This window comes from Artemia sp. Qi Xiang Cuo, chromosome 3 (assembly GCF_049724085.1).
Source record: "Artemia sp. Qi Xiang Cuo chromosome 3, ASM4972408v1, whole genome shotgun sequence".
Classification (NCBI taxonomy): Eukaryota; Metazoa; Arthropoda; class Branchiopoda; order Anostraca; family Artemiidae; genus Artemia; species Artemia sp. Qi Xiang Cuo.
Window position 1 is genome coordinate 67955689 of NC_142796.1, and position 15761 is coordinate 67971449.

At 37.3% G+C, this 15761-nt stretch overlaps 1 protein-coding gene across 1 annotated transcript in view; it reads left to right on the plus strand.

The window, feature by feature from the left end:
• Nucleotides 1-15761, plus strand: part of LOC148954451 (5-taurinomethyluridine-[tRNA] synthase subunit MTO1, mitochondrial) — a 108512-nt gene that overhangs the window by 24549 nt on the left and 68202 nt on the right. The window contains exon 5 of the mRNA XM_089086275.1: nucleotides 10377-10534. Coding sequence (XP_088942401.1) covers nucleotides 10377-10534 — 158 coding nt within the window. The remainder of the gene's footprint in view (nucleotides 1-10376; nucleotides 10535-15761) is intronic.

The window sequence follows — 15761 nt, forward strand, 5'->3', positions numbered from 1 at the left end:
TTTTATGATTAGAGACCATTGCGGTGCTTCCCACGACGTTTCCCACAGCGCGTCTCGGGCCTAGTGACGCTGCCCGGTCCCCATCGTGGCTCTCGGTCATTTACATAATGTCCGCCAAAAGTTGAAATATTCGCTTAGACTGCATAAGTCCAAGTTTCTCTCTAATTCCGTTCTACAGGTTCGGTGAACTCTTCATTAGCTCACAATTATTGTAAGCCACCTCGCGAGTGTTCCGATTTCCAAGACCGAACTTCAGACGAGGAAACGGTACAATTAAATGCTGTAAACCGTTAACTCAGTATATTGTCAACAATGTTTCCCCATCACTAAAATATTGGCAAGGGTTTGTAAGATTGAAAGCTATTTTAAAAATATCCTTGTGCAAATTACAGGATCCATATGTGACAGATAGATAAATGGGAATAATCTCTCAGTTCCTTCTTTTAAAACTTTGTGATATTCACTTGTGAAAAATAGGCGATTTTGAGTTTCAAATGGTGAGCATTAATTGACTAGAAATTACCTAAAAATATTCGCTTATGAGATAGCGGCGAAGAAATAGGGGGAATGCATAGAAAATAGCAAAGATTCGAAAAGAGTGTTTTCTTTGCAAAACAATTATATTAAGATATCTCCGAGGTAGGGGGGAGCATAGAAAACAATGGTTGGGGGTGAGGGGTTAATATCCCACTGAGATAAGTTTATATTGGGGTTGAAAAAGAAAAAAACATTGGAAGAAATAGAAAGGTAGGAAAAAATGCTTACATTTGCATAATCCGTCTGAGCTTGGGTGCCGGAAGGACCAGGTAGTGCGTGTTGGAGGGTGGACGGGACGGCGTTGCTATGTTCTTGTGCAGATTGGACTGCGATGTTATGGGATTGCATAGATGAGCCGGCAGGGTTCACCATATTATAAGAAGCCGCCCATTCTCTTTTCGGTTTTTGATCGGACTGTATGGGGGCTGGCAGTGATGGCTGCACTTGGGCCGACAACACTTGTTTTGGGGTTGGGCCAGCATACTTAATAATGGATGGTCTTGGCTCATCCACTCTCGCTTTCTTAGCGGGTGACGGCGAAAAGCATTCTTCATAATTGGCCTTAAAAAGAAGAGAAAAAATTAGTATCAAAATAATTTGCCCCTTTTTTTACAGAAAGAAAGTTAGTACCCTCATCCATATAATTTTTTCTAGAAAAGCATTTATCACTAAGAAAGCACCCCTACACCAAAAGTACAGCAATAGGTAAAATTTGTAAGAAATGCCCTTATTTTTACCATGCTGAGAAAATGTTTTAAATGTTTCCCGTCTATAGGTCTTTAAAATAGAAAAAAGATTGTTAGCCTAGCAGCTTATAGGCCTAAATTAAAATCTTGGATGTAAATGTACATATAATAAAGCTATCTTTTTTTCTTAGAAACCTTCGGTTCTCTTACTGCCCAAACGCGAAGAAACAGTTTTGTTTTTCATTTTAAAATGATGGCGATAGAATTGAGGCATGGCCCCCTCCCCCTTTCGCCAATGTCCTAAATATATTGTTAGATCTTAATTTGAAAATAACGTGATTTCACCGGTTCTCCAAATAGAGATTGTATATGCCTGCGCTTAATAAATTGCAATTGTCTGCATGAAACCGTTTTAATTTGACAGGAGAAAAACATCCCATTTTGATCTGAGAAACCGTTTACAGAAAGTGCTTTAAAAAGGGTGACAGCTAATTTTAGGCCTCGCGCTGGAGCATTATGTCAAAACCAGAGCGGCATTTTTATTAAAAATTGAGAGAAGTCCATGATCGTTTTTAGCTAGGATATATAACACTTAAAATTTCATAAATTTAACGAAATGGCATTTCTTTTTGCGAGAGTTTTGTTTAAAACAGTGAGGGGGGGGGGTTAGGTTTTGAGGGTAAAAGAAAATATTTTATGTATTTAATTTTGACGGAGAAACAAATCCTTTTGACTTTGGCTGCCGCGCTCGAAAACACATAGGAAAAGGGGTGACAGCTAATTTTAACCTCGCGTAGAGCATTATGTCAAAACCAGAGCGGCATTTTCATTAAAAATTGACAGAAGTCAGTGATCGCTTTAGCTGGAAATATAGAAGGAAGGAATTTAACGAAATGGTATTTCTTTTTGCGAGAATTTGATTGTAAAAAAATGGTGGGGGGGGAAGAGTATTTAGCTGGAAATATAGAAGGAAGGAATTTATCGAAATGATATTTCTTTTTGCGAGAATTTGATTGTAAAACATTGGTTTGGGGGGGGGGTTTGGGGTAATGGAATATATTTACGTTTTAGCCGAATATACTGGAGGATGTCCAAGGAAAATTCGTTTTGAAAATAAAAATGCACTTACATTGCTAATTGCGGCTGCCAATGCCTCAAGCTCATCAATTATGTCCATTGTTCTATCCATTGTCTCACAATACTTTCTGATAATTGAATCACATTGCATGCCCGTTATATACGAAATCTCAAGGTCAAATTGTTATGTAAACAAAGCCCTCTGATTGGCTGAGAAGGAAACACGTGATCTAACTGTTTCCGGGAAAACTCATAACATTTGGCGAGAGCAACAACAACAAATACTATTTCTGGATCATAACATTCACGATCGATTACGCAATCAAGTTCTCGGAAATTCACTTCCCCCCCCTCGAGTCCTAGATCAATAACATTGTTCCCGTTAGAATTAAATGCGCATGTGCAACCTTCGTTCCGGAGTTATTACACAGAGAAACATCAAATAAATCGACCTAGGAAAAAGAGGTCATTGACCCCATTAACCACGTGTTCTCCCTAGGGAGGCTATGCCCATATATGGAGCCCTGTCAGTATTCTATGCCCATATAAGGAGCCCTGTCACGAGTAACACCCCCCATTCTACTATTGTTACCACAAACTATTTGAAACCAGGGCCTGGTCATATTAACGTTTTTTTTTCATTATAACCATCCCATTAATTGACTGTGCCATTGAGTTTTCATCACGTGGCCACCCTATGGTGCCAGTAAAAAAAGGAGTAAGGCAGGGTGCTATTACTTCACCAACTGCATTTAACAATAGCATTGTTAAACCTCAGTCTAATGCCCTTGCTACATGTATTCTTCTTGGGATCGATGTCTCCCTGATTGGTTACGCAGATGACGTCTTTAATCTAAGTCGTTTTCTGCGTGGCATTGAAGAAAAATTTCTTCAACTCCAGTGCGCGTATCATAAAATAGGCCTCCAGTTTAACGCTGACAAATCTACTGTGTTGTTGTTTAATTCGAAAGAAAGTGAGCACGTGCCAGTTCGATTAGGTAATGCCGAAGTTGACCTAGTTAACTCTATTGTGTATCTAGGTCTCCTATTCAGGCGTAGGGTAGCCAACTAGACATATTTTATGTCCAAAGGACATATTCCTGTGTGCCGGGACAAAATGACATAATAGGGAAAAAGGACATATTTTTAGAAATTTGGGACATAAAAGGGACATATTTTAAAAATTTATGACATAATATAGAATATTTCACCGCTGGATACATATTTTTGTAAAAAAAACTATGTCATTTTTCACCAAATCAGTATTGAAACTACTTGTCTAGCACTAAATTTACTTAACTACTTATTTTCTGCTAATTTTTTTTTTACAAACGTTATTTTTTCTTACAAACGTTATTATTTTTCGGAGTTGCTTGCTCTTTCCCGCAGAAAACTATTTACAAATACTCGTGAAATTCTTTACAAGTTTGTATTCTTTCATTTATCAACGATTTTATTTTTCCTTGCTTTTACGCTACAGTCAAGATAATAGACAAGCAGGCACCTTTTCAATTAACAATCGCTTCTGGCTTCCAATAGTCAGGCAAAAACATCTATCTACTTATCAAGTATTACTAACTGAAAATGAAAAGTTAGCAAAAGAAAAAAAAAATAGATTCTTGATGATCTGGAATCAATTTTGATATCAATAGATGTACCAAAAAATTAGCTTATTTTGCTGATTCCAAATATATAATGTTTTTTAAGTATAGTGTTACCCATTAGTGGGCCTGAGAAAATTTGCCACATTTTCGGAAAAGGGGAAAAACACCCCATTAAAGTCAAAGAATTATATTGGAAATAACGCCATCAGATTCAGCGTATCAGAGAACCCAACTGTAGAGGTTCCAAGCTCCTATCTATAAAAATTAAATTTTATAGTGTTTGCCACAAGAAGCATCATGGATTCGTGTTTATTTGTTGTTGTTGCTTTTTCCAGGGGTGATCATATTGAACCAATGGTACTAGAATTTCGCAAGAGGGCTCGTTCAAACAAAATAAAAGATCTAGTGTCCTTTTTAAGTGACCAAAAAATTGGAGGACAACTAGCCCCCGTCCCACGCCCTTTTTTCCTGAAAGTCGTCTGATTAAAAGTTTGAGATAGCCATTTTGTTCAGTATTGTTGAAACGTATAATAGATATGTCTTTGGAGATGAAATGACCCCTTAGAAACACCAGAGGAATGGCCGCAAGTTTTGAAATTTGCCCATTGTTTATATATAGTGTTTTTTATAGGGAAGTATACCCACATTTTCGAAGGGAGGAAGGAGATCTTCTGGGGATGGTTTTTCTACGGGGAGAATTTCCCATTGGGATAGAAGTTTCTGAGTGTGAAATTTTCAGGGGAAGTTTTACATGGAGAGAATTTACCAGAATTTTTATACAGAATATTTGTTATTTGTCTTTTTTCTCGTTGTTGATCCCATTGTACATGCAGAGACACTCTGAGGGAACTCTCAGGGGGAAGTTTTCAGCGGAGTTGGAATTCTCTTGGGATCTTTTTTTAGGGGGGGATTTTCCACGGGAGAAATTCTCACGGGGGTATTATCATCAGGAGAAATTCTCCATGGAAAATTTCTGGGGGATAAACTTTCCAGGGGGGGTATCCCCCAAACACATCCAATCAAAATTTTGAGATAGCCATTTTGTTCAGCGTAGTTGATTTTCAGATAGAAAATATGTTTTTGAGGAGGACAATCCCCCACAACCCTCAGGGTAAGGGTTTTAAGTTATGCCCTTGGGGCATATAAGGTTTTTATAGAAGGTGTTGTCGTAGAAACTTCAAAAAAGGCTCATTCGATTGGAAATTCATAGGGATAGTGCCCTTTTTAATAGTCGAGGGCAACTAGCCCCCCATCCCTACGCCCATCATTCCCCCAAACACATCCAATCAAAATTTTGAAATAGCCATTTTGTTCAGCGTAGTTAATTTCCAGATAGAAAATATATTTTTGAAGAGGGCACTCCCCCACAACCCTCAGGGCAAGGGTTTTAAATTATGCCCTGGGGGCATATAAGGTTTTTATAGAAGGCGTTGTCGTAGAAACTTGAAAAAAGGCTGATTCGATTGGAAATTCGAAGCGCTATTGCCCTTTTAATAGTCGAAAGTGATTGGAGGGCAACTAGCCCCCCACGCCCATCATTCCCCGAAACACTCCAATCAAAATTTTGAGATTGCCATTTTGTTCAGCATAGTTGATTTTCACATAAAAAGTATGTTTTTGAGGAGGAAACTCCCCCACAACCCTCAGGGCACGGATTTTAAGTTACGCCCTGGGGGCAGATAAGGTTTTTGTAGAAGGCATCGTTGTAGAAACCTCTAAGAAGGATCATTCGATTGGAAATTCAAAGGGCTAGTGCCCTTTTTAATAATCGAAAGTGATTGGAGGACAACTAGCCCCCCCCCCACGCCGATCATTCCCCCAAACACATCCAATCAAAATTTTGAGATAGCCATTTTGTTCAACGTAGTTGATTTTCAGATAGAAAATATTTTTTTGAGGAGGACACTCCCCCACAACCCTCAAGGCAAGGGTTTTAAGTTATACCCTGTGGGCATATAAGGTTGTTATAGAAGGCGGTGTCTTAGAAACTTGAAAAAGGCTCATTCGATTGGAAATTCTAAGGGCTAGTGCCCTTTTTAATAGTCGAAAGTGATTTGAGGGCAAATAGCCCCCCTCTCACGCCCACCTTTTCTCCGAACACATCCAATCAAAATTTTGAGTCAGCCATTTTATTAAACGTAGTTTTAAGGTCTGGAAATTAGGTCTTTGAGGATGACAACTCCCCCGCAGTCCTCAGGGCAAGGGTTGTAATTTAAGGATTCTCCGAATCCTCCATATTATTTATTATGGAAGGGATACTCGTATAAACTTTAGAGAGGGCTCATTTGATTGGAAATTGAAAGTTCTTGTTCACTTTTTAAGAGTCAAAAGAGATTGGATCACCCTCCCCCCTCCTCCACGCCCTAAATGCATCAGATAAAAATTTTGTTAAAAAATAACTGAAAGGTTAAGTAACAAAACTCTGGCGTCGACAAAACCCCCCAGGGCCCGGGGGCAGGAAGGGATTCTCGTATAAACTTCATAGAGGGCTCATTTGATTGGAAATTGGAAGTTCTAGTCCAGCTCTTACGAATCAAAATCGATCGAAGGCCAAATACCCCCCACGCCCTTTTTCCCCCCCCCTCCCTTTGAACTAATTCTTTTTATACCAGAAGGCCCAATGAGAGTTAGAATGTTTTGGTATTAACACTCACCTGTTAGGCATCTGCTCTCCTCCCTAAACAAGGAAAGAAACAGAGAGTGTAAGGCAGTGGCGGATCCAGGGGAGCGGCGAGGGGGGCACCTCTCCCTAACGTAGTCTAATGTAATGTAATTTACTTAATTAACGCAAGATTGCATTAATTAAACTTGCTCCTAACGCAATTTTATCGGATGAACCTATTTTGCCCCCCCCCCCCCTAAAAAAAATCCTGGATCCGCCCCTGGTGTAAGGGCACTATAACTTTTAATTTGTAATTCAATGAACCCCGTTCCAAAGCTTATGCGACCACCTCTTCCACATAAAGTGCCCCTGGAAAAATAAATAAGTATTCATTCATTGAACCCTTATGGCTCTTTACTTAGGTAACGCTATAGCATTGCTTCTGACCTAAAACGTTGAGTAGAACAGCTTCGATTTTTATGAATATCCGAAATTATCTGAGGGGAATATGTTTGGGGAGCATATTCCACGGCTGGGAAATTTCTGCTGGGTGGAATTTAACGCGGGGGAATTATCAGCAGGAAAAGAAAATGTTCTTTGAGGGGGGAGGAATTTCCCAGGGGTGGGATTTCAAATGTGAATTATTCAGAGAGGGGACGACTAAACCCATTCGATAATATTCTAAATTTTCCATCTGAAAGTAACGGGAATAAAGAATCAACGGAAACGTCAGAGATAGCACTTCAGGTTCCTTTAGACGATTTTGTTCGTGTCTTTTGAAAAAAGACATTTTCAAAAGACAGATTAATTTCATTTGTTTTACTTTCTCTGTGGCTGCTCAGTTATGAATGTGAGGGGAGGGGGAGACTTCCCCCCACCACTGTCTCCACTAAGGTTTTAGTTTTTATCTCAAGCCTTACAAATGAACGCAATGCGATAAAAGTATAACTCAAAATAACACACATAGAATAATATATGCCCATAACACGGAACAATTAATCAAAATTGCATATTATGAGTTGAGGCTCACCCAAATGATGGGCCAGGGGGCTCGCCATTCCACAATCTATGAAATCAATCCTGCAATAACTGAAAATATAAAGTATGTTTGAGTATTTTAACGTCTTCCACAACTCAAACGGTCCAACATTCTACAGCCAATGAGTCTGTCTAATCTCCTAAATCGGTAACGGAGGATATAAGTGAAGTTCTTCCCCGTATTGGATGATTCTCCAACCTCACCCTCCCCCTCTCCTACTGTCTACGCTAAAGTTTTCTTCCTTCTGCCAACTACGCCGTTCCACCCAAAGACTTTAATAAGGTAAAGTTTTGTATGGGAAAAACACATATCTATTATAATTATCCAATAATAAGGTTAAAATACATACTCTGTGATAGATGCAAAATTGCTTTGGCACACAAAATTTGGAATTAAGGTCAATTCCAAACAGTCGTAATCCCTTTGTGTCAGCAACTGAAATGGTATAAACCCCCTTATTGGAGCTATTTTATTCAATCCATTAATTGTTGTCAATCGCTGTCCACACGTTATGCAAGCTGTCTATTGTTCATATATAAGGTTTTTATCAAAGAGGTAATCGTATAGACTTTGAAAAAAGCCTCATTCGATTTAAATTGAAAGTTCTAGATCCGTTTTTTAAAGTAAACAATAATCGGAAAGTAAGCAAACCCCCCCCCCCCCATGCCATAAAAACTTGAAACTTTTTTCAATCAAAAACGAACGAAAATTAATTAAAAAAAACTTTCCGAAAAATAAGTTTTTCAAAGAAAATTAAAGGCCATTTTAAACTTAAGCTCAGGAGATACAAATACCTGTTTAAATTCAAACTCAGAACGACCAGAAATTACTATTAAAGATTAAATGAAGCCCAAAACGAACAGAAATTAAATAAACAATCATAGCAAAAAAACATACAACAAGTAATAATATAAATGAATAAATAGATCTTAAAACGAGTATTGCTTAAATTTAATATGCAAATCAAGCTTAAAACGAAAAAAATATTTTGCTATTGAAGTATAAATGAAACCTAAAACGAACAGAAATTAAATAAACAATCAATGCGAACAAACATACAATATATATTAATGTAAATGAATAAATAAATCTTAAAACGAGTGAAGCTTAAATTGAATATGCAAATCAAGTTTGAATCGAATAAAAATAACTAAAAACAAGAGTTTGGGTATCGCCTCGCTGCAGAAACCTAAAACCTACTGCGTCATTGGCGCTTTACTGAAAACGAATTATATTACAAATGTTTTCTTTTGTACTTAATATTGAAATAAATATTAAAATTACAGTAAAGTTTTGAACTGATGAGCTTTTACCAATCACAATCATTTTACATAAAAAATTAAGTTTCATTTACTATTTCTTTCCAAGATTGGTCAAGACGAATATAGTTTTACTACAAACAAAATTCGGATGCTGTCCCCTTCTTTAACTGTAAAAACCTAAAGCCTTCTGCGTCATTGGCGCTTCACTGAAAACGAATTACTCGTATATTACAAATTTATTTTTTCCAGTTCTAAAGGGATTAAAAATGAAAATAAAAATTACAGTGAAAAAAAATCTTGAACTGATGGATCTTTCAACAATTATATGATTGTTTATTTAATTTCTGTTCGTTTTGGGTTTCATTTATTCTTTAATAGTAATTTCTGGTCGTTTTGAGTTTGTATTTTAACAGGTATTTGTATCTGCTGATCTTAAGTTTAAAATTGTATTTACTTTTATTTGAAAAACTTATTTTTCGGAAAGTTTTTTTTTAATTAATTCGTTAAAAACAGACTCGAGATGTAACTCTGTGTGGATTTTATTAATGGTAAAATCAACGCTACTTTCCCTTAATACTAGAAAAAGAAAATTTTCAGTAACAGAGCAGCTTCTAAGACAATAAAATAAATTACCAATTCATAAACCGTCAATCAAATACTCCATAGAATAGATGAACAATGAAAAGAAAAGATAGTAGAATCACTGACAAATGAAAATTAGAATTTTTACGGTGTGACAAATAGCTCGTACTAACCAAAAATTTAAACTAAATTAAAATGTGGCCATTAGCAAAACAAAAGGGAATATCTAACATTTTATTTATTTTGTAAGGATATTTAAGTTTAGAAAAATATAGTGGGAATAAGTGAATTGCGTTTAAAACAGGGAGTGTTATAAGGAAAACTATAAATATTTCAGGGACGGTTGTATGTTCCTGAAGCTAAAAGGGTCTTATCAAAAGTTTATTGTTATATATAAGTTATTCTATATCCTTTTTTTCCGTATTTGGGAAGTGCACTTGGCAATAAGTATAGTCGGAATATTCAGTTTTCCACATTAGTTTGTTTTTGAGCTGTTTTGAAATTGGACCATTTCGGGAAGTTTTCTTACTAAATTAGGCTTATATTTTCCCCATTGTATTGGGAAAGTTGGGTACTCCTGTACTAAACGCACTCATTTATATAGTGCTAGTTTGGTTAATGCTAATAAAATAAAATTAAATAGGATGAATATATAATAGTTTAGAAACAAATTTGGGCTATATATTTGCATATTAGGGGGGGGGTTAAAGCATAGCATATATTAAATACGTAACGTAACGTAACCTAACCTAGGTACCGTCCCTTTCCCCTAAATCCCCAAAAACAACAGTAAACATAGTTCTTGCCTTTGTTTATATCCCACAGGCCAGCGTAAACCTGTTTTTCATCACGCGTCTCGGTCTATTTTGTGACTGGTATGCATTGCCGTATATAAAAGAGTGCGTTTAGTACAGGAGTACCGAAAGTTGTTGTGGAAATTACTTTAATTATTTTGGAAGTGCAAATATATTTCATTTTGTTAAATAGGTTTGGAGGAAGAGATCATCAAGTTTGGCTTGAACCGGAAGGTTTAGATACTAACGTGATATACCCTAATGGACTATCTTGTACTATGCCTGAAGAAATCCAGCTAAAGATGTTGCATCAAATTCATGGTCTTGAACAGTGTGATATGGTACGACCAGGTGAGACACAGCCTTTAATTATGTAACAAAAATTCATACAAAAAAATTGCACAATTTGAAAACATAAGGATTCATTAGAAAATACAAAGGTATTTAATTACTGGCATACATATAACATCCCACGGAAAGAGGATTAATGGAAATTAGATACAATATTAGTAATTATCTTCTATCTTAATTCGAAGTTGCTATTTTTATAAAGTGTAAAATATGGTGCTGCAGGTTGACATTGAGGAGTGACGTTCCTTGAGAAAATTGTAGCTTGGTACACGACACAGCATTTGCCCTGGATTCTGATTGATGGGTTATTTTTCTAGGTTTTGTTTGCTTTTGTGGTATTTTTCACGGTGGCAGCGGTTGCTGCTACCTCTCAGGGTATCGTAATTCAAAATCGCTATTTTTATAAGTATAAAATACGGTGCTGCAGGGGAGTAGTAAGCTATCTAGTACTTTCAGCAGTGCTTGCGTAATTTGTCTTATCTCTAGCATGTACAAGAATATGCAGTACAGTTTCACGTGCACAATGCAAAAAGCGACCAATCCTTTTATACCTATAAAGTGGTCAAACACGTTTTGAGAGTATAGTCGAGATTGTATAAGACAATCAGACTGGTTTTGCTATATATTCAATTGCACAAGGAATTTCACAAGAATATACCTTACAGTTTTACGTGTACATTTTAAAAAGTGAGCAAACATATAAAGTCATCAAGCACGTTTTGTGAGTATATTCGAGATTATATAACACAACCAGACTGGTTTTTGAGGTAACACCCATTTTTTATGGCCAATCAAGGACAGTGGAGGCTACTCCATATACGATAACTTGATTGGTAACTGGATTCAAATAAAAGGAGTGATTTTCATTCGTCCTTGAGATTTTGTATAAAATGCTCATGCGTTACGATTAAATTTTCATAATGTTTTAACACACCATGGGTAACACATTTGATATTATTGACTTTGAAGCTATGGCTACATCAATTTATAATGAGAGTTCAGTTTACTAACTTTTCTTAATTTATTTCCAAATAAAATCATTTTACATTGTCACTCCTCCATTAAACTAAAATTTCAGGGGCATAGCCCTCCCCACAACAATACAAACTCTACAATATGATGTGTATCGTTGCTAGAAAGCATAAAATACGCTCTTTTTTTCCATTATGTAAACCCCATCTTTCCTCCCCCCCTCAGTTTACAAGTTTAATTCATTCATTAGAAATATTTCTTTCCTTCAAAATGTCATTTCCCATCGTGCACTATCAAAAATAAAATGTGCTTTCTTTTCCGGTCTAAATAAAACCATCTGTGTTTAATCCTGTTACCAAGAGGGACGATTTCATAGCCAACCTTTGCATGCGCATTATCTAAATTAAGAAAACAAAGGATTGGAAATGTGTAATTCTAGACAATTTGAAAAAAGGGTGAATTAAACGAGATATTCTATTTTCAAATGTATTTGATGAAAGCAAATAATGTTTCAGTTAAATCTTCAAAGTTTTACCTTCATGGAAATGGGAGGGATGGGTTCTTTGTGCAGACATGTATACCCTTTGACAAGAAAACTAATGTGGTCATTCCGACACGCAACACTGAAGTTTAGTGTTTGGTTAGCTTTTAATTATACCATATTTATGGCTGACTATTTTTAGATCTATATTTTAAATAATTGTATTGGAATTGACGCAGCGGGGATACTAGTTTTTTCTTCTGTAAAAAGGGGAATCGTTTTTCAATACTAATTTTTTTCTTCTTTTTAAGTACAATTTTGAAGAATGCATGCCTCCCCCTCAAAAGCGAGCTAAGGCTAATGGCGCTACTCCAATGCAACAACTGGAGATAGCTGGTCCATCGAGAACCACCCACATCCCTTCCAGACCAGCGTTGCCTGCCCAAGCCCCATCCGTCCCAGCCCCTATGCAGCCAGGTAAAAAGCTGAAAAGAGAGTGGATGGCTGCTCACATGATGGTGAGTTCCGCTGCTCCAACCCCCCAAGCCAGTGACATCGCAGCCACCACCACATCTATGCAAGAAACGGACGTCACCGCCCCATCTATCCCCCATCATGCTTTGCCAGGACCATCCGGCACTCAACTGCAGTTAGAATTTGGAAATGTAAGCATTTTTACGTTTACTTTCTACCTGGTTATAGAAATATCTACCTATTTCTTTCCAACTTTTTTTTGTCTTTTCTTTTCGCCATTTTTTCAACACTATAAAAGTGTGTGTCAGAGATATTAAAATTTTATTTTCGCTATAATATTAATCCCGAGGGAGTTCTGAGGGAGGTGTAAAAAATGGTACTTGTTTAATATCCCGGTAAACATCTGACTTGAAATGCTTCGGCATAAATAGGGTATTACGTCTTTCTGAACTTTCTGGGGAGTGGGGTGGAGGCAAGTATTTAGTCAAAATAATGCCAGGAGGGGGAGAATTAAGTTTTGAGGATGGGGTGAAAAATGAACATAGTTTTTTAACTTTATAAAATAATGGTTATTTCACATAGAAAATAAACCCTTTTTTCTATAGATTAATGAATTAGCAGCGCCATCCTCATCAGGTCATAAAGCATCAATTTTTAGCGGACCTGAATCAATCCTAGCACCACCAATGGAGTTCAGAGATGAGCCTACACTAGTTCTTGACAATATGGAGTGGCATAGGGGTTTTCTAAATGATTGTTTGGGGACATAGCCAGCCTAGACGATTTAACTTGTGACATTGACATGGTGGAGGATCCGGAATGGACAAATAGATTTATGTGAGAGCATTTAGGTGATGTTAGTAGTAATAGGGCATCTGAACCGGGTCCTCATAAAGAAATTCTGTCACAGGACAATACAGGCTGGCTTGATCAGCTATCCCCAAACACCCTGGAATACATACTAACTGGCTTAGAGGATTTCATGCCACGACCATCCAATGCAATTGAACAGACTGGGGATGGTGCTGTTGATAATTCTATGTCACCCCTCATCATTCTGGTTAATGATACAGCTAGTGGTAATAATGATATAGCAACATCACAAGTACCCCCACTTCCAGTTTTTTTTCTTTCCAACTCTGCCTTGCACCACACAAAGGTCTACAGCGCCAAATTTGGTGACCTCTTTAACTCTTTGATGTCAGGGGATATAATAACAGATCCCCTGGCCATTACACATTTATATACTAATAAGATTTGAGCCATTCCTGACCAACAGATGGGGGTGTGGGGGGTGGGGGTTAGTTTAAAAGCATCAATAGCACTAAAAATATTTTTTTAATTAACATGCTAGTAAGCTTTATTCTAAATACTTGCACCGAGAGAATTTGGCAATTCGCCCGCATTATTCAAATTATGAGGAGTTTTTTCTAAATTGGGTTAATAGCATTAAAACTATGTGGGAAAATTATAACGAGGGGGGTAGTGGGTCGGTGGTTTTATTTATTGAAATTTTAAACGTTGATATTTGTAGATTTAAAAAGGATTTTATTGTAAGAGGGGGAGCGAGGAATATTGAATTAAAATATCATTCAGATTTAGAGGGATGTAGGGGATACAACGAATCTATTTCGATACGAGGCTACAGTGTTTCAAGTATGCATTTTTAATTGGCGCCTACAGACCTCTTCGAAAAAAAGCATCTAAGAAAAAGTTGGATGAAATGGCAGTTAATGGTAGGGAGGGTTCAAAGTTCCCCATAGTAGATTTTAATTGTCTAATGGTCAATTTCCCGTGACACTAAAAGGAATAGATATTTTCGAGCTGGCAAATGCACCTTTAAAGATTGGTGTCACGGTGGTACAGTATGAAACCGAATTTGAGGAGGGTCACCGTTCCGATAAAAAGGGCGTATTATTTCCAGTGAGGGCTCCATCAATTGAATCAGTGGAATATTGGGTGTGGCTTCTATACACACCACCCACAGAGCCTGATTCAATTGGAAATTTTAATCCAGTTATCGATATTAGTAGGGTTTTATGTGAGGGTAAAAAGCGGAATGGTGTATGTGATTACTGTCTGACATGCCTCTCCAGATTTTGGACTGATTTAAAGTTAAAGTATCACATGAAACACTAAGCGTCATGAATACGAGGCTGTGGAATCGGTTAGTGGAGATACGGCAATCATAAGTTTTGAGAATTTCCAAAATTTGTTCCCACCGAGCAATAAGATCGATTGGGACTGCAAAGTTAAACTCACAGACTTGTACGATGTATCAAATTCAAATCGTTTTAAAGTACATGAGGCCATAGGGGTCTCTCACGCTCACTCGCAACGGGATTCCAATAATACCATGCAAGTTCTGGATGTATTTGAGATGTTGGGTGACGGTGAAGACTGCATGCGCTCGGCATTGGTCAGTCTAATCAAAACAGCGAACGGTGCAATTTCGCGCCTTCGTTACACAAACTATCCTATGCTCCTATCACCTGATGACACATTGGCCATTAAAAATCGTAAAATATGTTGGGTTTGCAAGGGGGAATTTCATGATGGTGTTGGGAGTAGGGGGAGGAGGAAGGTGATCCACCAATATCATTTATGGCAGGAAATTACATCGGGGGGGGGGAGTAATTTAAGAGGGGTATCAATTCAGTCGTCCAATTTCAACGTTAGAAAACAATATTTCCTACCTATTTTTATAAACAATTCCAATTTCGAGTTAAAGTTTGTTCTAACTGCCTTGGCCCGCATTGCCAAGGGTGGAGTTGTAGATGGCGTATGGATAGATGGTTCTTTTTCATATAATATCATACCCAAATCATCGGAGAAGCTACTGCTGCTATAATTTATCTGGAAAACGGTTGACAGGGGCAACACGTACCTGAATAAAATCGGTTTTTTTAGACTCTTTCAGTTTGTTCCCCAAGTCCTTAAGTCAATTGATTCAAGTACAGAAAAGCGAAAATTTTAACAGCTATCCCCTCCTCAAACACCAGTTTCCAGATGATGATATGCATGATTTATTAACTTGTAAAGGGATGTACCCATATGATTATTACAACTCTGCCTCGAGGCGAGATGAGGTGTCGTTACTGCCAATTGAAGCTTTTCAAAATTCTCTTACTGAGAGTCAGTGTACCACTAGCGACTACGAATTTGCTAAGAGGGTTTGGGCAAAGGGCGGATGTAAAAATGGGTGGGATTATTGTAAACTTTACTTGGCCAGTGACGTACTCACTCCTCTAGACATTGTGTGCAAAAATACAGATAAAATCTATGGGGAATTTGGGTTGG